The sequence below is a fragment of the Polyodon spathula genome, chromosome 30, assembly GCF_017654505.1.
Source record: "Polyodon spathula isolate WHYD16114869_AA chromosome 30, ASM1765450v1, whole genome shotgun sequence".
Lineage (NCBI taxonomy): Eukaryota > Metazoa > Chordata > Actinopteri > Acipenseriformes > Polyodontidae > Polyodon > Polyodon spathula.
Window position 1 is genome coordinate 1,488,941 of NC_054563.1, and position 23,602 is coordinate 1,512,542.

Consider the following 23,602-nt stretch of genomic DNA (forward strand, 5'->3'; position numbering starts at 1 on the left):
AATCGATCAATCTATATATCTACACATAGCTATATACAGCTATGGCCAAAAGTTTTGCATCACTCTATGGGATTAACTCATTTTGCTTCATAAAAAGTCAAATTAAATCTACTGAATAATGTTACTTTAACAAATTGAATTACACATCACTGTGTAGTTTTTCCCCATATACTTAACAAAAAAGTGACAAATGGAAAAATGTGACCTTTCGAAATTGAACATTAAATACTGTACTATTATGTCTTCCGGTAAACCACTGCGGTATCATTTTGTACTGTCTTTGATTACATGATGTTAAACAAAATATAAATAATATTTATAGTCCTAAATCCTAAAATTGTAGCGATGCCAAACTTGTGGCCATAACTGTAGCTAGAGAGCGAGATACACCCAGTATAACACATCCTTTTTCCAGGTCATGGCTTCGTTACACAGACCCCTGACATCCAAGGCAGTTGGGCCAGGCTTTAAGGTTGGGGCTGCTCGAGTCTCTTTCCATGCTCCTGCAGCGAGGCGCAGTGAGGGGTTACATGATCTGTCTTGGCATCCCGTACCCCGTCATGCCCGACTGCGAAGCCCCCCGGTTGCTGCCCATCTGGAGCCCGATCAAGCTCTGGCCCTGGCGAAGCTGCTCCTCGGAGAACTCTCGCCGGTTCCCTTGTGCTTTCCTGTGAGGAGTAAGCAGCCGGATACACCTTTATTAGGGATTTTACTGTGGGATCTTCAGCACATCACTCTGAATGAATCTCAGCACAACCTTGCCCTTGGAAAAGCCCTTAGAAAAGTTAACCACGGGAAATGTGCACGGTAATTTTACAGTTTTTCCAATAGTACTAAACTTTTATCATGGTTTGCCATGATTTTAATATGCTTTACCATACCTCTCTGGGCTGTACAATACTTTACCAGGCTTTCACTGTGCTTGATTACATTTTCACTGTGCTTTTACTATGAGGAACTTTTAAAAGGGAGGTAATTGAACAGTATTGCTTAAGACTAAAGACATCCTTACCTGTGGAACCAACTACGGTCTCCCCGATAAAATCCATCATCCTTAGTTAACGCCACGCTGCCTAGAGCCACAAGCGTCCTCTGCACTGCAGCCATGTCTTTACCTAGTGGAGGACAAACACAACAGCAAACCAAGAAGCATGAGCTGTTTTAACAGCTACACGTTCTCTGCATCCCAAGATGACACCTCAGCAGTGTTGCCTATTTCGATACATTTTTATTAAGTTCGATTTCCATGCCACTGCAGTTAAAGAAGCCAACAGCAATGTGGAACAGTTCCACAGATATCACGCTGTACTTTATTAATGAAAAACGGACTGAAAACAAAAACAAAACATTATTTAAAACAAAACTTTGGGTCCTGTATTTCTAAATATAAGGTTTGACACCAAAATGAAGTACATCAGTGAAAGAGAACCCTCCCCAACTGATGGGCCTACTGATGAATGAATCAAGCAAACCAGAAAATGAGACAGGCTGTTTAAATGGGCGTACCTTCCCACAGATCTACTGTCTGGAAGATGTCCGTGGTGATAACTCCGTAGGCCTCCGCAGCTTTGAGAAACTGAGAGATCTTCTCCATCTGTTTGAAGGCCATCTGTGTGTCTGGGATCTTCTTGATGGGCTCCTTGCCCCGTGGATAGAGGCTGTTTATCAGCCTGCAGAGCAACTAGGGATTGCATGAAAAAGCAAGATGATCCATCATAACCAACTACGGAGAGCATGAAAAAGCAAGGAGATCCAGCATAACTAACTAGGGAGAGCATGAAAAAGCAAGGAGATCCATGATAATCAACTAGGGAGCGCATGAAAAAGCAAGACCATCCATCATAACCTTCTCTTACATTAGAGAGCATTTATGAGTGTATGTATTTATGTATTGGTTTACCGATTAATCTATATCTAGGGTAAGACCATATAGACCAGTCTACTCTGTAGACATTAAATACCTCCTTGAGGTCTTTGGAGGAAGAGCAGAGCAGTTAACCCTGGGCTCTTGGATACATTGCCAGTACAGTTCGATACAACTCTAGCCTGGCCAAATTTGTCTCTGGCATGTTGTATTATCTAAAGAAAACAAAACGGCTTAGCTTCGTGTAGCGATGAATCGTGATGCTTTCTTTACAAGACATACCATATCGTACTGGAAGCATTCATCACTTGCATCGTGACACAAGAGCAAAAGCACAACAGAGGTCATTGTAGATCACCCAATGGTTCTTGATTGAAGAATAAGTGTGTTTTATAGCTGGTATGGATACATACTCTCCCTGCCTCATTTTCTTTTAACAAAATCATTAAATGATCATTTGATCTTATTAAGCATCATGCAAGTAGCCCACCAGATTCATCACATGTACTGTGATGCACATCCTATTGTGACCTGCATATTGTAGTGGTGAGATTAGTGTATCGTTACACCCCTAGTGGATACATGCTTATATCTAATAATAATAATAACAGAGAATCGATTAAGACTGTGGCCCCATTTCAGGGGGGTCTTGTCACTTAAAGGGGGTCTTTGCCAGAAAACTCAGTGATTAAACTTCAAAATGTTTCAGACTCTCCGGTGAAACAAATGTAAATGAAATGGCAATATGCCGTGGTGATGTCTGTGATGTCAGCCTGACATTTGGCAAGCAGCAAATCCAATTAAGAACATTGCAATCATTCTCCCTTCCTTTTCATGAGGCAAATCATCTTGACAGTGCATCATCGAATTCTTCCAGTCCAGGGCCAGAATTGATTGGTACCACGCAGGACTTGAAATGATTTATTCAGTGAGTTTCAGATATTTCAAATGTTAAATGCACTAGCAGGATGTATTTAGATTGCTGGAGGCATTGCATCAAACATTAAACTGAGCAGTGTTTTGTTTTAATTGAGGGGAAAAAGCCGGTTCACAAGCACCTCTAATTCAGGCTGCTAGCTAGCAAGCCGTCTCATTTCTGCCTTTTTCACAAAACAAGATGTCAAGACAGAAAGAGTAAAGCTTTGTAGAAATCCGCTCAGCAAGTTGAATGTTTTACTTTCTTTCAAGTAATTTCCTTCTATAGAATTAAACTTGATCGGAGTTAAACCAGGGTTTGTGTCTAATGGAATAAAGGATGCACTAACCAGATCAACACAGTCCAGCTGCAGCTGTGTATTTCATCTGGATACCTGACCTACAGGCTGATGCAGATGCAGCCCTTTCCTTAAATTACCAAACGAAAAACCGCCGACAGAAGCACTTGATGTGTTTGGTTTGAATCACATCCACTGCTGACTGGCATTATCTTCAAACTGCCCACCCAGAAGAGGCTTCTGATCTGTTTTTGTTTGCGCTTGTAGTAGCAGCATTAAGAGAATATGCACAGCTGTTAAAACTGTCAAGCGGTGTTAATTGCAAGTCATTAAAGCCTTACAAATACTAAAAGGGAAATCTTTCCAAAGGCATGTACACAGTTACACATTAAGTTTAAATGACTGGAATTTGACCTTAAACCATAAATGCTTTCTTCTATTGATCAACAACCATACTTCATATCAGGGGTGGCCAAAGCTGTCCCTTCCACTCCTGGTCTTTGTTCCAACCCTGTTCTAAATGATTTAATTGATCCAACTGAACCTGAATCCAGACCCTGGAGTAGTTCAGTGTATTATTTTACGTGGTAAACCTGGAGTGGAGTGGCCCTCCCGGACTGTGATTCAACACCCCTGCTTTATATTCATTTATCAGTACCTGACATAACAAAAGGTTTCATGCTTGTTTGCTGCTTGCTACATTTTTCACATACTGTAGATCTGAACTGAATTAACCCCTTCCTCCTTGTAACCTCCATCCCACCACCCCTGCCCCCAATACAACATCTGTGTGACAGCTGGTGCCACAGACAGACAGCTGTCAGAAGGGTCTTCTTTATGAGACTGATCTGCTTTAAAATGGAAACAGAATTAACTTAAAGAAACCAAACATTCAAGGACAAACAGAAAAGTCGATGCCTTTAGAAACACTGAGTATCACAGAGTGCATTGTGAAAACAATAAACCAGTCCCAGCATAACATTCATTAACAGAACAATAAACACGTGTATTAACATATTAGTAAACTCATCCTAAACCACTAATAAACAAAGAACAATAATAAAGCACTCCTGTTCCATTCAACGTGCATCTGGCAGCTAATCTGCACATCTGTACTTGTTTCTTTGCTGTCCCATTTCTGCTGTCCTGATAGCTAACCCTGGATACTCACTGTCCCGTCCATTAGCCAGGCCTGGAAGTGTGCTTTCCCCGCTTGAGGACGGTCCATGTTCCCTCCACACTGAGCGATGATCCAGTCCACCAGTATGCCCTCCAGGTCAGGGTCGTACTTCTGATCAATCTTCTCCTGTACCTCTCTGCTCAGCCCGTAGGTTGGTCCCCTGTTTGCCATGTCTGGAAAACATGTTAGCATGTTGGAGCCAGCTTTGAAGTAATGCAGCCTCTCCACGAGTAGCAGTACAGCATGACTGCAGTTCTGTAGGTCCCCATGCCCACACACTTTTCATAGGCGGGCACGGCTCTTATTTGTGCATTTCACCGAAACACTTTGTGGGGGCAACATTTAACTTGAGAGCGTCAACATAATGTTTTACCCCAGACTACTTCACAAGTTTGTTTTCTAAACCGATATTAAGAATGGCAATTTAATATCTAGCCCTACCTTCCCAGAGTGGAAAAAACAAAAACCACAAGTACACATTTGGCATCTTACATCAATCCCTATTATTACTTCTGAACGGAGACGTTTACTTTAGACACTAGCTTGTGATGTAGCAGGGGTCCAGTGTGATGTAGAAGGTGTCACTGCTTATATTTCTGCCCATATCTGAAAGTATAAGGGCCAATTACAACTCAGAACCTTCCATTCCTGACATTCTTCTCTACTCTGATAAAAAGGGAAAGCCTTCAGAATTTAGAATTCTTAAACTACGTAGAAGACAGAGCTGATTGAGCAAGGATACACACGCACACACTCACTCACGCACACGCACGCACGCACGCACGCATGCACACACACACACACAAACACGCTGAGCAAACAGACTTGAATAAACCACGCTGTACTGTAACAGATGCTCCTCTGAACGGTCTCCATCTCTGTAAACTATACTGTTACATCATGAAGGAACGGACAATCTGCTCTCCCCAGGGGCTCTTTGGTGGTGGGGAAGCTAACATCTGCTCAGCCCTGGGGTGTGGCTTATTTTTGTGATTATTTTTATGTTAATTACATCAATAATGGTTCACATATTAAAACATTTACACAATGAAAAATGTACTAATACACTGACATTTAAGCCTTCTGTACTACATGTTAAACTGAATTTAGTTATTGTGTACGTTACTTATATAATGAATACATTCATTTACACAATTATACATATATATATATATATATATATATATATATATATATATATATATATATATATATATATATATATATATACACACACACACACACATTTATATTATTTATACATATTTATGCATTATCTATTGCTCAAAAACACTAACTTTATAATTGCATGGCACAGAATATTTCAATCTGTTCATTAGGTAATTGTTATTATTTTAACAGGGCAGTATTGGGTATTTATAAAGAATAACAATACCCTGTGTCTCCCTCAGACACGCTTCTTCTCATTCACTCAGACTGCTCCGTGTCACATTCGTTTCCTCTTAAACAGATACTAATAGCGAACCATTTTCTGAAACCTGTACTCGAATCTCCAAAATCAGAAAGTACGTCATATTTGATATTTTTGACATGCCTGTACTTGTTTAAAACCCAATTCTGAAACGCAAATACAACACACAAAGCGATGCCATAGAATATCTGTACAGGAATACTTTTTATAAATAAACACAAGAGGGGCATCACGCCCAAAGGCGTGGTCCCACAGAGGATGCTCAAATACAACGGAGTCGCAAAGCGACTGCAGCTCTCGACGTTACGCGTTTCAAAAGAGTTTGATTTAATCAATCACAAAATACAGGCCAAGCTGCAGGGCATTCTGAAATTATGTAGAATTAACTAATAGCAGAGTTCCGTTTGCAAACAACACGACAGCTTTAACAACTAACTCACGACGTCCAACTCAAACCTGAGCATCACCAGCTGAAAAGGGCTAAGAAGTAAATACTGCGCAGCAGTTTATTGAGAAGAGCATCAAACACGTGAGGTTTGATTAGGCGAGACTGTTCTCTCTGAACGTGTGTTAGGGATTGCAGTACATTATGAAGAGTACGTTACTTACCGTGGGGTTGTGTTATTATGATAAACGGTGAATTTGTGTCCCGGTCCAGCTCTCCCTCTGTCGTCCTGCTTGTGTTGTCTTCTGTGATGCTATCCAGCGGGTCTTTAAAAAGGGGGGGTGTGGCGAAGCGAGCATCCCTCTTCTGTCAGGAGGCAGTGACTCTCCCGTAGGTCTGGGAGGCGCAGCTGAGTGGACGAATCAAAGACAAGTCTTCTGACCGCACTGCACCCCCAAGGGAATATGGACCGGGGCGAAAATGTGCAGTTGGTATTGATAACACTACAAAAAAAGCGTAATAAATAAATGTGTTAACGAAGATATTTTTATTATGTGCAGAAGACTACAGTATGTACTGGAATTGTGTGTTGTACACTTGTTTTTAACCTATGCATAATAATAATAATAATAATAATAATAAATAATAATAATAATAATAATAATAAAACATGTCCACAACTCTAATTTTGGTATGTTATGAAATGGATTGCTTCCAAAAACTATCTGACAAACAAAATGGCAGCAAAGGTGTAAACTTTTTTTACTGGCATTGAATAAGTTCTGAATGATTTGCAACATTAATTCGCAACAATATACTAGGTCTGTACTTTCAGACACCCAGTGCAGCCTCCCTAGGCTAGAAGAATGAGTAGATATTATAATGGAAACGGCGGCCCTTTTTTGATACTTCTTTCATTTCTAAGCTGGCCTATACTTCAGGTCTGGAAGACTGTAATTGATCGTAATTGAAACACTCTTTTCATTTCGAGTGAGGGTGATGCGATTGAATTGCTACTGTGTCTTTCTCACATTCCTGGGATTTGAAGGAAGGTTTTGTTCAGGACTAGTATTTTTTACAAGATAATTTTGATAGTTGAATCGAGTTTGCAGTTAATGAAATCTTTGCTCGCTTTTCTTTTTCAAAGCACACTAAGAGAATCTTTGGAGAAATATTTAAAAAAAACAGTTCTTAAATTAACAGTCCTTAAATACCCAGTTTAAGACAGCTTTGTTTGTTTCTTTATAGTGACCTACTCCTGTACAGGCTTGGCGCTGTCTGTGGTCTCTTTAACAGTCTATAAAGCAATCCTTTCAACAGTCTTTATTGTTTTATAAATAGGGACCCTCATACCTTCAGTAGATTTTTGATTTTTCGATATTTACTGATGTTTGATCAGGGCAGTGTTGAATCTCATGATTTCAAAACGTATCCAAACAAAAAACCATAACATTATAAAAATCTAAAAACGTAACAATCTGAAGTAAGGCTGTTCATACTCATCTAACAGAAGCTGAAAATATAGCAGCAGTAGGCAACAATGAAAGCTACAACCTTTGACCTTGGCTAACTCTCAGTTTCAACCCCAGCGCAAGCCCATCGCTTTCCGGATGGTACTCCTGGGATCCTCGCTGAAGGAACGGCTGGAACTCATTCTACGTCAGCCCCCTAAATTACATTCCAGTGGCAGGGCCTGAGATTGCATTGCTGTCATCACGGTTCAAAGGTCTTATCAACCGGGTCAAACTGAACCAATATTAACACCAGATAAACGAGTAACAGCAACGCAGTTCCTGTTTCAGATGATGATTCCACTGCCTCACCATGTGTCACCTAAAGCACAGTGTGCCATTTAACAAAGACTGTTGGTCACTATTTGATTCAGCATTTGTTACCACAATGAATGGGCTACACTATTGATATTGATTGCTTTGCTGTGTGTGTGTGTGTGTGTGTGTGTGTGTGTGTGTGTGTGTGTGTGTGTGTGTGTGTGTGTGTGTGTGTGTGTGTGTGTGTGTGTGAGTGTGTGCCAAGTTGTTAAACTTGAAATTAAAGTTTTCCTATTCGCTTCATTATCAGAATGCTTTTAGATTTGTATTATCATATGGAGTTGTACCAGTGGAATTCGGTATTCATGTTTCCCTTGAAAAACTCAAGCGGAAATCTAGACTCTAGAGCCACCTTTTATGGTTTGTGTGCTTGGATAAGCCATGGGGACTGATGCTTTCTGTTTGCACAGAGAGCACATGTTGTGATTCGGTACCAGTAAGCTGTCATCTATAGTGTTGTCTTATAAATATCTGCATCTTCCAAACCGGTTAGCAGTCTTTGAAGTATTGTACATGTCTGTGATACAAGAAGCAGCAGCTATGTAATCTGAGCTGCAGAGATACAGCAACAGCTTTTTGGATCAGACTTGTTGAATGACCGTGGAAATGTACCATCATCTATAAGCAGCCAGGACCAAGAGGCATAAGTGATGCAATCATTGAGCACTCTGTCAGATTGCTGACAAAGGCTACAGCCAGTGAAAAAAGACTGCTAAACTATATACTGTATGTATATATATACATGCCATTGAAATACCCAGGCCACAATATAATGGCAGTCAATGAGGAGAAGGGTTGGGACTGCAATATAGCAGACTGTACTGACTATAAAGAACTATTGAAATCAATGCAATACCTTGTGCAATATTTCCCACTAAGTCCCACTGCTAAACAAGCATATGTATTACAGTAACACTTAATCTGTGTTTTTAATGCTTCCTTTACCAGTTTACTGGTGGGCTCCTGATAAAGTCAGCTTTGCTTATTGTCACCATTTCTACACTGTCCCTTTGAAGTGCAGTTAAAGCGGTTGACGGCAGTAGGTGATGTATTAGAGTGCAGTACTGCTTCATTGCCAGCAGATGGCACAAGCTGCTACTTGCTCTGCAGGCATGCATTAGTTCAATCCATGAGTATTCTACAAGGAAACGCATTAGGGAACAGTGCAGAATGGAAACCAATGTGAAGGAAGTGAGGAGGGAGACTCGTTCTATTCATAGCGTAATTAGAACTTTCATCAATCCATTCTCTTGAATTCCTCTTATCATATTTAGGCTGTGGGTTATCAAGCAAATAACAGTTTAGTTATATTGAAATACTTTAAATCTTTGACCCTATTTTTGAACATCCCATTTAAAATGATACAGGATAGGGGCTGGATGTGATGTAAACTTCCTTCTAACAAATATTTGGAGACACAGGTCTGTTGTAAGAACAAAACCACAAATACAGTGGAAAGACGCCAATGCACTCAGACATGTACCAATGAATGGAAACCACTGCAGATTTATTATCTCCTCTACCCGTTCACAAGCATATACAATAGAAATGGTTTGTAGCGTTGTCGGCTTCTTAGGAAACATAGCACCAGCATTCTGTGACTGCATCCTGCACCTTGCAACTAATAACCCTTACTGCTTCTCTCTTCTGATTGGCGTTCATGACCTATTGGTTTAGATGTGACAGGCAACTGCTCCTAAAGCAATCCAGTTTGTCTCCTCCAGGCTAATCCAGTTTGTCTCCTCCTGGCTAATCCAGTTTGTCTCCTCCAGGCTAATCCAGTTTGACTCCTCCTAGCTAATCCAGTTTGACTCCTCCTGGCTAATCCAGTTTGACTCCTCCTAGCTAATCCAGTTTGACTCCTCCTAGCTAATCCAGTTTGACTCCTCCTGGCTAATCCAGTTTGACTCCTCCTGGCTAATCCAGTTTTCACTTCCTCCCCTGTTCTTGAAGATGCAGATCAGCCTCCCTCAGCATGTCCATGTAGGCTTTATTGTTCTCTCTGTAAAACAAAATAATCACAGTGGTAATGTTGCTGAGCTGGATATTTCCTGAACAGCTGTCTCAAAGCCCCAGATTAGCACTAGTCTTGGAATGCCTGATGTTACAATAGGGAAGGGTTCTGTAGTTCCGCTGTATCTCTTTTAAGAATCAGTCCTTTAATGCCCGTTGACACTAGTCACTTTTAAGATGGCTTTGAGGCGGTTTAGCTCTTTTTTGTTTTTTGTAGTGTAAACTTGAATCATCACAAAGTGACCTACTCGTGAAGAGGCTTTAAAACAGCCCTTAACAGTCCTTCAGTGCACAATGCTTCACCTATGAGGAGTTTAAGTGGAGAATGAAACTGACATTGTATCAGTCTCTAATACAACCTGAAACATTCAAATAAAAACAACTGAACCTACCTGGCAACAGACGGCTCGAACATCAAGAAGCCCATATCCATGTAGTACTGGGCATTGGCTCTCAAAGATGACCAGTACTCGTTAGCCTGAAAAGCAGCACAGTCGTGTATCATTAGGGGTCATGCCACAAAACACATATACAGAAACCCTACGTATAATAATCACGACTCCTCAGTCTGCGTTTAACAAGCTCTGGTTAACTGAAAGGAGAATAATCATTCTGTACCTGTTTTAGCGTCTCTGTGCCAATGACAGGATGTCACCCGAACAGTAATCTATACTCTATGCTGGGATCTCAAGCCATGACCAATCCACTTGGGGTTAAGGTTAGGGTGAGGGATAGGGATAAGGTTAGGCCAATGTAAATACCCACTAATGAAAGCCAGACCCCTGGGGTTTACACTTGGGATCCGAGCACATCCCCTTGGAGCCCTGGGTCCGCGCCACAAACGCAGGCGTGAAATGATGTTAAATACAGCAAACGACTCTGGAGCACAATGATGAGAAGCAGCAGTGATGGGTTCAATTTGCCTGGGTATATGCAGTGCAGGACATCACATCTGTGGTGCACCACTGGAGGCGATGCATGTTACTATCATACCTGTTCCCTGATGGTGTATCCCCATTGATTCTGAGAGTGGCTGGGGTCCCAGTATCCATCATGGGAGTACTGGGCTTGTCTTTTCAGGCGTATGAACTGATTTGCGTCCTCCTCTTTCATAAATGGTGCACAGAGAGCAGCTGTTAAAGGAAACCATTCGATCACATGGTCAAGGTAAGAGAATCCCAGGGGCAGGTTAAAACAAGAGCAATACTGCGCTGTTTATAACATGGGTTATAGCCCTGCCCTGTCTTTGCTTCTTACTAGTTTTCTATCAAATTCAAATTGGCTTTATTGGCATGACAATAAAAAAACGAATTGTGTTGCCAAAGCACATACATGGCATAAACAACTAAAATATATAAAGACAGAGAAAACAAATATTTTATTATGATCATAAAACTCTTTCCTTTTCTTCTCACTACATTGTCCCAGGGGGAGGATGATCTCTCTATAGCCTGGTGAATTACACTTGATTGCATATCCTGGTTATCCTGGGATTGCTGCTAAAGAAAGAGGTTGTTGTACTCCAGGTGGATTCCCTGTTGCTGTAAAATGCTCTAGTAATTCCAGCTGTGTCTTACACAGCCACTGTATAGGATAATGCAATTTCCTTCATGTAACGGGGAAGCCTCGAGTTCGGCTCTCACACTCATAAAGACAAGAGGGGTCTTACCACTCAGCAGAACTGATGCCACGGCAATGGGACTCCACAGCGATGCCATTCTCCTGCAGTAGGACACACAGATGTGTTTGTAGTCCTTACTTTCCCCGTGTGGGTGGGGTGTGCTCGGACTGCGGCCGGCGACGGCGCTGTTCTTGTTATGTTGGTGATTCGTTCCCTTCGTTATGTACCTCGTTCCCTGCCCGCCCTTTGGACTGGAGGGTGGATGACGGTTTACTGCACCGCGTTGGAAGCTACAGCGCCAGAGAGATTGCAGTTCACTCTCCAACACATCACTGCGGAAGGTCAAGCCTTGTCAAGTAAATACAAGTGTCTGATCTTTGAGTGACCGGGAAGCTGCTGTAGAAAACCTCGTTTTACACCATTAACGCTAATCAATTGCAGGCCGTCGGTCTGCAATGAGAAGAGTCCTTATGCATTCTATATGCTTAATGAATACATTGCCATACACTTGCATCATTTTTCTTTTTAGTTTCGTTTTTTTTTATTATTATTATTTTATGACTTTCATGACACTGTCTGCCGCTACCGTATTGACGCACCACGGGCTGTGATTCGGTCAAACAGTGCAGAGCTATCTGTGTACACAGGACTGTATGTAAATCATTAACTTCGACAGTACTTTCCCGCAACAAGCTTACTTGACTGTTACGAAACTGCATAGTGTAAGGTTCATTCACATGTCACGGTCAAGCTGGAAAAGACCATAAATCAATCCCTTTATGTCGGCGGTCTCTTATTTTCGACAAATCAGACGCCATAAATTTCACCAGTGAAGGACACACGGCACATTGTATTGCGAAGAATGAAGTGTATAGCATTGCTCAATTAGAAGCTATTTAAATTAGCGATTACTGGGACTGTGAAAATACTTATTTTGCAGATTATCTGCTTTTATAAAAACAACGCGGCAAAAGCATAATCAAGCGCAGTACGAGTGTTTTAAAAATGAAAGGGCGCATGCGCAGTACTGTACAGTCATGGAACACGCGTGATGGATTCCGCATGCAGATAGCAGTGACGAGCTCTGAAAGCACGCCATGTGAGTCTGGAGTGGAGCTCGGATCAGATCCACAGAGCTAAAGCACATGGACGGCACTCAGAGGAAGACTAGCCTGGTACTGAGTTCTTGTGAGGAGATGACTTCTAAAAGTTTCAAACAATGTCTTCTTTTCCTCTGCACTTTTAGTGTGATTTCATCAATAAAGATTCTAAAACATGCAAGTCTGAGAAATGATCATGAATACCATCAATAAAATTACCTCTTTTTCTCTGATTCTTGTCTGTGCGACTCACCTGAAACCAGCAGCAGCAGCAGCAGTGAGCATCAATACTGGCAGACGGAATCTCACAGGAGGACCTAATATTCAGAAAGAGGGCATCCTTTCAAAAAACTGTTTTGCTAACCAGTAAAGCCAAGCGGCACAACCTGGCAGCAGTGTGCATATTTGTGCTTGTCTAACTGCCAAAATAGGGAGGAAATGTCCCATATCTGCATTAAATATTCTGTGCACTCCCCTTTATAACAAGTATCGCTCCTTATAAGTAAATAGAAAAGCAAGCTCGCTGGTCCTCGCTTTAATGATGATTTTGGGTGATGATTGTGCTTTATTTAGGTATTGTGGATGGGGTAGGAATCATTTAAACCTGCTGTCATACATCAGATAAAGAGCCTCAGAGTTGGTCCAGGACATGGTTGTACACAGACCAGGTTTGGCAGTGTCGGTGCTGCCTACCGCTGCTGTAACCAATCATGCATATACTATACTAGGTCCTCAGTCAGCTACATCAGTTAATAATCCAACTGTAGATGAGCAGCTACGGTGGCACAAGCACCCTGCATTGAACCGAGGAGCAGCGCCGCGCGCTTCTTGTTTTCCGCTGCAAGTCTCTGAAAGGATCATTCATGCGAGTCCAGTTTGGATTCAGTGGAATGAAATGAAATGTCTCTTTCTATGAACTCACTGGCAGCGGGTGTTCAGGTTGTTTATATAGTGGTACACTGTGTAATGTGCAATGTGAGACTCATACACAGGGGGAATGGGAATGTGAATTAGCTTCCTCAGTGCAAATATTGTGCTAGACTGTAGTTTCCTGCTTGTTTGTTATTGTTGTTATTTTGGTTCAGACTATTCTTTGGCATTTATAAGTCTTGAGTTACGGATCTCTACGAGCAAGGACTGTAGCTTTGCTGATGCACTTTGTACAGTATTCATATTGCAATGACTGTATTCAAACTGTGCGGTTAACTATCGATGCAGATTACCTGGCAATGACCTTGTTAACATATTGTTTTATTGATGTCACTTTTCCATTTACCTTTGCTCCATCACCTTATGAAATCACTGTTGTCTCTTGTTTTTTGTCATATATATATATATATATGGTTTTGCATGTCTGTTCACAATGGAAGCAATCTGTTTTATACACCACTATGTTAACTGTGGATTAAAGGTTAGCACCGTTGCCTGTACAGCTGTCGGTCTCAGATCAGGCTGTACCATCAGTACGAATGGCCCATGTATTTAATGGTTTGGTTTCGTCTTCAGATTTTAGACACACTCAAACTACAGTTCTAAAACAATGTAATAAAAGAAGTACTTCTCCCTTCATGTTCTCTTCTCTGCAAAACCCAATGATTAGCAGATCAACACAAAACTACAGGGAGCAGATTCTAAACACTTTGTAGCGTTCATTTCGATGGTTTTAGACTACCCTTCAGACGCGCAAACTTACTAAAATATCCAAGTGCAAATAGATCAATACTAAAATGTGTCTGTAATACGATTAATGCTGATCTGAATCGAAGAACGGATTGTTCAAGCAACGTGTGTGGCAGAAGGTCACGTCTCCCCAATCGATAATTACAAATGAGCTGATTCTGGGGACCACTGGGTCTCCTTATCAATAGCGTCCCTTCTGTTTCCAGTGTTTCTCTCTGTAAACGACAGAGAAGCCACTATTCACATGTGTAACGTTTTTATAAAACAATGTCTTCTGAGCATTCGAATAGATTCTGGACACAATGTGTCCCTGGACATAGCTTGTGTGCAAATTAGAAATGTATCGCTCCTAAATCAAACCTCTAGTATCCAAACTACCTGGGATCAAATTGTTGGGGTAAAGGAATTACGACTGAAATTGTTTCAATGACTTTCCAGAGCTAGTCCTTCTAAAATAAGGGCTAATACAACCACATTAACTTCAATATATAACTTCTAGTGCTGAACTGTACTGTAAACACCAGAGACTATACAAACAGGGCAGAACACTGCACAGAATAAAACAACATTACCAGGGATTGGGATAGCAGGGGTGTTCAGATAATCACAGTTCAAGAATCAAGGTTTTCTTGTATAAACATGATTGGAAATGATTTAAACAATATGAAAGAACACACATTGAATGTTACAGATACAGACTCAGAACGAGAATGCTCAACAGAGAGATAAATTTGCATGATATGGAATAAACGTGCACAGATGCAGAATTCTTGCAAACGTTTGCTGCCCTCTTGTGGTAGAACTGGTATTCAAGCAGTGTTCCTGGATTCCCAGTAAAATATTGCTTTTTAATATGAACCATTTCTTGAAATGCTTAAAAAAATTTTTTTTAACACTTTCAGATTTTAACCACAGTTAAACCACGTTTGCATATCTTTGAAAAGTTTAAGCTTATTAGATTTAGCCAAAGTCACATAAAAGACTACAGGCAACATACTTTGTGTTTATTTTAAAGTACACGATAAAGCCATGGCACATACACTCAATGAAGCATCATACTCCAGTCATAAAATAAGCACAGGAACAAGAACAATAAACTTCTTTTTTTTTCCTGGTACAAAACAGTAGGAAAAACAACATAACAATGAAAAGTTGAGGCTTATCTCATACAAAACAGCAGCACTGTCTTCACATAATCTAATCTGTGTGCAAACACATCATCAGAAAAAGAGGAAGGACTAAAAATTAAGAGGAAAGAAAACAAAGTGTCACTTATAAGGCCAAAGGGAATTCAAGGAACGAGAGAGCTTCCGTTTCTCACCGCCAGGTTCCTACAGCTTTGGTTTTCCCCTTTATTTTCAGTTGCATATGTTTCAGAAATGGCTCCACAGTGGTGGTGGGGGGGGGTTGAAGCCTGGGTAATCAATGCCATCGAGGGTGCTAGTTTGTGGTCAGCTTGTCTATGAGATCGTCGACAGTGTAGACCAACAGCTTCAGGTCATCCTTGTCGGACATGCGGTGCTGGCCGTGCTTCCTCAGCGTCACGTCCAGGTCCGGGCTCAGGATGCGGTCGGCCACCTGAATGGACACGTGCCAGGGCACAGTGTCATCCTTCATGCCATGGATGAGCCTGACCGGGCAGGTGACAGGGATGGGACTGTGCAGCACACAGTGGTTCTCTGCCTCCTTGATAAAGTCGTAGCTAATGTTGTAAAACCCTTCTTCGTTGTATTTGGTTGCCATTTTCCATACCCCCTTCTCTTCTATTTCTTTTTTTGCCTACATAAAGAAAAAAAAATACATGTGCAGTTAAGGGCTGCCTGGCACAGCATCCATCTTTAGAGCTTCAGCTGAATACATCTTTTCATTGGGATAAAGCACTTGAGAAAACTGTATGTATAAAATGTGAATATTGCTCCACTGAGCTGGGCCTGTAATCTGTTATACAGAACAAATGAATGTAAAACCCCTAATATACAATATAAAGGGACAAGGGTGTTTGGATAACAAATGAAGCTGTTTGTATGACATTTCCAAACCAGAAACAGCCTAAACAGTTGCAACACACCTTCACTTGTATTATACCAGATACAGTGCTGCACTGTACTATAAATACTAGGAGATTGAGGGCTGCTTACAGCATTTTCTATAAGGCAGAAGAGCACAGCACACAAGCAGGTTAACAAGGGGCTGTTCCTACAGTAGGGTTTTGGACAAGCAAAGATTTACTGTACTTGTAAGAAAATGTTAAATAAATAGTTAGTAAAGTTAGTATTGGTATCTAGACAATATTATCCTTGTCCTGGGATGAAATGTATTACAGAAGTGCCGTTGGTTTGCCAGGTACATTACCTCTATAGGAAGGGATTTAAAAACTGACACAAAATGATCCGCTGCAGTGGAAACGCCAACCAGAGCCGCTGTCCTGTCTGGCCGGGCTATTGCAACGAGCAGCATCAACCAGCCTCCCATGCTGGACCCCACTAGGATCTTAAACACAGAGAGAGAGAGATGCTGGTTTACAGTACATTACAGCATTACACTTACCAGGCTGAAGATTTAGGAGCAGATCCTAAGGTCTGTACATACTTTCAGTACAGTAAAGAGTTAACAGGTCATGAAGAGAGTCATTAAATGAGATGAGGTCATTATGGAAACTAAAGCAGCCTGCGTTTTGTTTTGTAAATCGCCATGTGTACAATGCATCATGTTAAAAAGGCTTCTTAAGAAATGGAGAATGAAGGCTGCAGCATTTCCAGCTAACCTGCGGTCCTTCTGTGAGCTCATCAATCACTGTCAGAACATCCTTCTTCCACTTCCCTATTGTGCACATCTCCATTTCACCTTCTGAAGCACCACACCCTGTATAATCAAACCTGAGCAACAAGACAAGAGCAGAATATTAGAAATGGACTGGACATTTCCTTTAACCGATTGGGCAATAGGAGCTCCTTAATCTCTGATAAAGGACCTTCAATGTTATCTTTCAAACTAGCTTTAATCTTTGATCAAATCAATCCTCTGAACAATACGCAAATACAGTAGTCATGCATCTTACCTTTTTTTTTGCTTGATACACACCCTGTTTTCTGTCAATGTAGACTAAGTGTGCTTCCTCGCTGTGGTGTATGTTCAATCTAGTTATTTAAACTTATTATAGCAAATACATTTAAAAATAAAAACATATCCATTTTCTAACAGCAACAGAACCCTCATAAAAGGGCTTTACCTTCGGTTTAGGTGTTTAACGGCACGAGGCGGGCCTCACCTGGGATGTTAAAGAAAACGGCTCCTCCCTCTAGCTGCATGAACAACCCCTATTAGCAAACTCACAGACCCAGGTGTGACTTAAGCATGATTCGCATGGGACTGAAAACCAGGTGTCCCCAGAGTTAGTCAAAAGCAGAGGACATCTAGCACCCTCCCAGATTCGTTTTATTATCAAGGAGAATCAGTAAATTCACAATGAAATGCAATGCTGTGGCCAGAGAAGGCGCTTTTGTGTATGATTTGTAAACAATGAAGAGGGTGTGAATAACTCATTTCATTGTATCTTCTTCTCCAAAGTCTATAATGACCATTTCGTCCTTTGAGCAGTATTTCCAGACATATCTTCAAATGCACCGTTAAAGTCGACAGTTCTGTTTTGCATTTCCACTCGTACTCAGTTTGGTGATGCTCAAGAGTAGCAGTTTACTGAACTGTACAATCTCAGGACAGATCGTACCAATTTGAATATTATACTCTGGCTGGTACTGCTTTGAGGCGAATACCCCGGACATGCTAATCAATTCTAACAACACTGACATGGTCCACTCACACTGGAGTAAAACGACCCAGGACGCTCGAGTTTGAAATTTTACAAAAGGTACCGATGTCCTGTAAAAAACAAAAAATACATAAAACCTCTGACAAAATTATTTCACATAGAAAGAAATGGACGGTTGGCACAGGACTGCATTTCACAGGTGTTTATGTGGTGATTTTCAGTCCTGTACGAATCAGGCTTTGGATTCTTAGTTCTACCCAATATTAAGGGCATTCAGTCAGTGTAATCTCATAAACAAGTGGTGTCTACATTATAATGCCTGCCTTGAAATCTTAGCACTGAACCAAAAGCAGGAACTTATGAAGGATATAACTGCTTCTGGGTAACAAGCCATACCTTAAATATGAATGGCCTAGAGACTTGCAAAAGTCCTCCAGTGCCACTGCTTTCTCTCCGTTCATGTTTGAAGCAAACCCAGGCAGGAAGATCACTCCCGGGCTCTTTCCTTTGATGCTATGGTAGGCTAGCTTAGGGAGGTCCGGTCGACTTAAAAACTGCACAGAAGACTTCTGTCTGAAGCCTAAAAAAAAACAAAAAAACAAAAACACACAAGTTTATTTCTGAAGCATAAGAAACAGATATTTGAAGTGAGGTATCTTATCCGTTTTTTAAAAGTAACTTTTGTCTGTATAGGATTAAAACAGCCTCTTTCTTCATCTAATACACTGTACAGCAGTGTGTTAAAGGGCTTCTGTTTCACTATGGCATCAGTTAGGTTCTTCTGGAGTTCACTCCGGTGGGTCGCCCCATTTTGTTGCCTAATTCAGTCTCTTTCTGATGGACAATACTAAGTAAACAACCTGCTTTTAATCTGGTTCATACAGAACCTGTTTATTTCAGCAGCCTTCTGTGCTTGACTGTTTCCCAGCTTGCACAAGAATAAACAGATTCAAACTCAATATTCCTGTTGCTATGACAATTCTGCAGACTCCACTATTTCTGATTGTTTTTGTTGCACTGGTTTAGATCTGTGGTCTCCATGCCTTCGCTCTTACGAGTCTAGTCCACCCCTGCCCTGGTCCTTCACTGTTAACTGAACGGTCCTTGTGTCAATTCATTTAGGATCTCCCGTCTGTAAAATCCCTGGATCTTTACTCCTTTAACACAGGCTGCTCTCCTGGCTTGCATAGGGTTATTATAAAGCACAGACACTGTAGTACACCGAATCATTGAAAACAATGAATGTTTTAGTTAGAGTCCATTTCAGAGCTATGAACAGACAGGTTTGTAACCTGGTGCTCTACTGTACATTATTACTGTACAACTCCTGATTATGGCAGAAAAAAAAAAGAAGAACATAGCCAGTAAGACACATTATGAATGAACCCCAATGCACACGCAGTACAGGGAATGGACAGAACACTGGAAAAGCCTCTAATGTTCTCCTCACACGTTGTTGTGAAAACGTACTGTCCCTCAGACAGCTGACTGATGTGTTACACAAACAGAATCCCTGACCAGCTGACCAGCATCTCCAGATACAGCAGCAGCCAGCTATAGCCATATATCACACGCATCTATAGGACTTTTAACATACTGCACTGGCAAGTCCTTCCCTATATAAGACTGAAGAAATGACGTGGACTGTCATAAAATTATTGAATGCAACCCATTTACTTCAGCTCTTTCAAGGCTGTGGTACCTATAAGAACCTGGATGGCAAATTTACATACCCACCCCCCCCTCCCTTTCACATAAGCATTCATTGAGAGGCTCTGCAGCAGCTGCCATCACAATCCATACTGACTTCACATGCATGCAGACAGGGCTCCTCACATTGCACCGCATTCCAATGCACAAATGGCAAACTGTGTGCCTCCTGAACGCATGTCTTTAAATCACTCCCAAGTCCACATGTAGGGCTGTGCCCAGGCTGTGAACCAGGACACCGCGCCTGGAAGCTCGCTTTCATTTGACGGCATGGGAAGGTTACTGTGTTATTACTGACACATTTAAACGTGATGAAGCGGTCCCCTACCCGATACACCCTTGTGTTTGTATTGTACTCATGTACTGGAAGCTGTGATCTGTAGTTCTGCATCCATTTCTCTTTAAAAGACCAGAAACTGACAGATTATTTCCAACGTCATACCAGATCATATATCGTCATTACAACAGCATTATACACTTCCCGTAAAAACCTGATAAACAGTTATTTTTAATTTATTTATAAAAAATAAAAATAAAATAAATAAAAGTTGCCTAAGTTGACCGAGTCGGTTAATCCTCAAGTATATAGTTTTAACTGAACTCGTTTACAGCCGAGCATTTGTTTTGCTGTAAACTTCGTTTTGATGTCAAAGTACAGAGCTAGCCTGCCACTCCCACCTCAAACACTGCAGCACACTGGTACTAGCATTACTGTTAGCATGGCTTTACGAGTCAACTCATAACTATCTAAACGTCACTCGCTACTCGTTTTAAAGTCAATTAATCTATTAATTAAGCTGGACTCTAACACCGCACAACACTGGCTGTGCCTGTGCTGTAGCGGTACTCGATACCAGGCCGTTGTCTCCAGCACAAGCTGTCATTTTGTTTGTTTTCTACAGTATTTCTTTCAGCGCGTCGCGTCTTCAGTAACGCTTGTGACCTGAGTGTCCGTGGAGAGGATCCATGTTTCTGTAAGCAGTAATTCCTCGATGGCTCGTCCGGAGAGCTCCTCTGCTCCAACTGCTCAGAGCCAGCGCCGCCATGGCCAACGCCAAACCTCGCGAGAGTGAGATCGCTTCAGTCACGGCTCCAGACTCCCCAGAAAGAGGCGCCAGTGCGGGGCAGCAATGGGGTCCGGCGGGCTGCCTGCTTTAACCTTGCATGGTTAAAGAAGGTGTAGGTGACGTAATCAGTGTGTGTGTGTAAATACACACACACCCCCTACACTTCACGTACTGTGAATCAGTCAAATATAATGATTATGATATACAGTGATATAATGATAAGAATTTCCCACTGAATTAATATGGCAATCAACAATCATCAAGCTTTGCACACCCTGCTCGAGTTTCACTTTGGAATACAGCAGCGCATCTGAATAAACTCTCTGTGCCCTGGAGAAAGCAGCCCGTCGATTTCCCTCAATGGGAACAGTCTTCGATAAGGAAATGGTTTATCTCAGGGAACACTCCAGCCCGCAAACCCTCGCAAGTGCAGCAGTAGCGGAGTGGGTTTGACACAGAAGCTGGTAAAGTACTTGGTGTTGAGCAGTTGATAATATTGAAATACATACAGAGTATCGAGTAGGGTGCTGAACGGTACAAGCAGATATCCACCGCTTTGCACACGTGGCTAACCGGCCGCTCTGATCTTAAACTGGTGATGAATCAGCTTGCGTCTTACACATACACGCTGTACTGCAGTATATATGTCTACGGCGTGTGTGTGTATATATATATGAAGTGCAGTTCCACACATATCCAATAGAGGGAGTCAAGTATTAAGTCACTTCAAGGCATCCTATTAGGTGTCAAGTAGTTGGGACATGGGACAAAAACAGACACATGACTAGAACCAACTCATTCTTGCATTTATTAAAATTTATGCAAAAATAGAGGAAGCATGCATAAATAAACAGACATATAAATACTGAGCATATGCAACAAAAAACTGTAAAATTCATGAATATGCAATAGTGTGTTTTTGGAAATGGGGTTTCAGAAATTCAGAATGTTCACAATTCACCAAGACATGTTTGTACAGTCGCTCACTTATCAGTGTAATTAGTGTTACATTTAATTTTGCAGTCAGGTTTGCAAAACACGAAAAAACGCAAGCGAGAAAGAACGGAGTAGTGGTGCAGACGCCAGCAGGGTCTCTGATTGTTGCACAGTGCTGACAGCTCTGTGACCCCACGACTGCAGAACACCCATACAACTGGGTTTAAAGGAGGGTCGTCTTTCTGGTGGATGTCCTCCTAGTAAAGGGCATGATCACAGAGCTTTGCTGTTGAATGTTGCTCATCCAGCCCAATCAAAATCTTAATAGAAACTGTACTTGCTCCCATTAGCCCCTCCTGTGGTCCGGCTCCTTTATCTCCTGAATTTCATTCCCCCGGTGAATCATGAGAATTCAGACCCCCGAACACAGCAAGTCTTACATTTAGAGAAATGGTAATAACCAATGGAAACCACATACAGCGCACTGTAATCTGTTACACACAGTATGGCACAGGACAGGCTAGACGGCTGCAGCGCTACTTCTGCAATATTGACAGGACTCTGCTTAACATGAAAAAACTAAACTAAATTAAAAACAGAGTTGATTTCTTTGTTATTGTTTTTGAGAGCAGTATATTTTTGGTGCCAGTAACAATGTTTTTTTTCAAATTCAATTTGTCCAGTTGCACTTAGCAGTGTACTTTATATGTAAATATGCGTGTTTGCAGACAGTAAGTTGCAGTGTTGAGGGCACCTGCCTTTACCCATCAATAACCCCAGAACGTACCCTCAGGTGAAGTTTCACTTGAAGACACCGTGTGCTAGACTGAGGAAGCAACTACCCCTAACTATTGTACTGTCAAGACAGGCAGAAATGGTATTGCTCATAATGATTTGCTTTAGCACAGTAGTGCCCCCTTGTGGTCCTTTCAGTTTATTGCACCAGGTCTAACAAATCCATTGTACTCCTAACAATCAAAGAGTTGGCTGGAACAAGGCTCTAGACAGTTCAATGAATTCAATAAGAACTGAACAAGGTCCTAGAAGAATCACACGTACATACCACTGGCTCAGAGAATGGGAAAAAACAACAAACAAAAACACACACTCTGTACAAATGATTCAAATTAGAGGAGTTACTGGTTGTCATTACATCGACACAATGACAGAACAATCGTTTTATATGGTAAGCTGCTTTAAACAATGTAGGTTAACATTTTATATTGTTGTATATTACAGTCTATACTCAGATATCCATCACGCCCCCCATTGCAGCTCATTATGTGATGAGAACGACAGGTGTCTGAATGCATGCACTGTGCTGGTGTCCATTCCTATACATTACGACACATATCTGCGGGTCACAGATCATGCGAGTATAGACTGTATGCAGCTTTTTAATGAATGTATATTTTATTATATAAATATTTATTACATTTTTTTAAAATGTCTTAGCAAGCACATACAATATGCTTAACAAAAGATTAACAAACAATACTGCTAATATATATATATATATATATATAGAGAGAGAGAGAGAGAGGCGAGAGTGAGAGAGAGGAGAGAGAGAGAGAGAGAGAGAGAGAGAGAGAGAGAGAGAGAGAGAGAGAGAGAGAGAGAGAGGACAGAGAGAGGGGATTACTACCAGTATTTGTGTTTGAATTGATATAGCACCCAATGTAACCTGTAGTCAAAGCATTGTCATTCTTGAGTACCTTTGGTAGAAAACAAGCAAGCCGGTGCAATACACTGTGCTCTGTTTTAATGACTGGAACAGCGGCAGACCTGCACGCTGCTGCTCT

General features: G+C 41.4%; 2 protein-coding genes across 2 annotated transcripts; both read right to left on the reverse strand.

The window, feature by feature from the left end:
- Positions 1–165: 165 nt before the first annotated feature.
- Positions 166–6,677, reverse strand: tagln3b (transgelin 3b). The gene is made up of 5 exons (XM_041232655.1): positions 6,300–6,677; positions 4,250–4,431; positions 1,507–1,681; positions 1,013–1,115; positions 166–668 (listed from the first exon to the last, which is right to left on the reverse strand). The coding sequence occupies exons 2-5, from the start codon at positions 4,427–4,429 to the stop codon at positions 527–529; spliced, it is 600 nt and encodes a 199-aa protein (XP_041088589.1). The 5' UTR covers positions 4,430–4,431; positions 6,300–6,677; the 3' UTR covers positions 166–526.
- Positions 6,678–15,301: 8,624 nt separating this feature from the next.
- Positions 15,302–20,876, reverse strand: abhd10b (abhydrolase domain containing 10, depalmitoylase b). Its single transcript, XM_041232994.1, has 5 exons — positions 20,741–20,876; positions 18,484–18,667; positions 17,083–17,194; positions 16,671–16,808; positions 15,302–16,097 (listed from the first exon to the last, which is right to left on the reverse strand). The coding sequence occupies exons 1-5, from the start codon at positions 20,841–20,843 to the stop codon at positions 15,759–15,761; spliced, it is 876 nt and encodes a 291-aa protein (XP_041088928.1). The 5' UTR covers positions 20,844–20,876; the 3' UTR covers positions 15,302–15,758.
- Between the last annotated feature and the right edge of the window lie 2,726 nt (positions 20,877–23,602).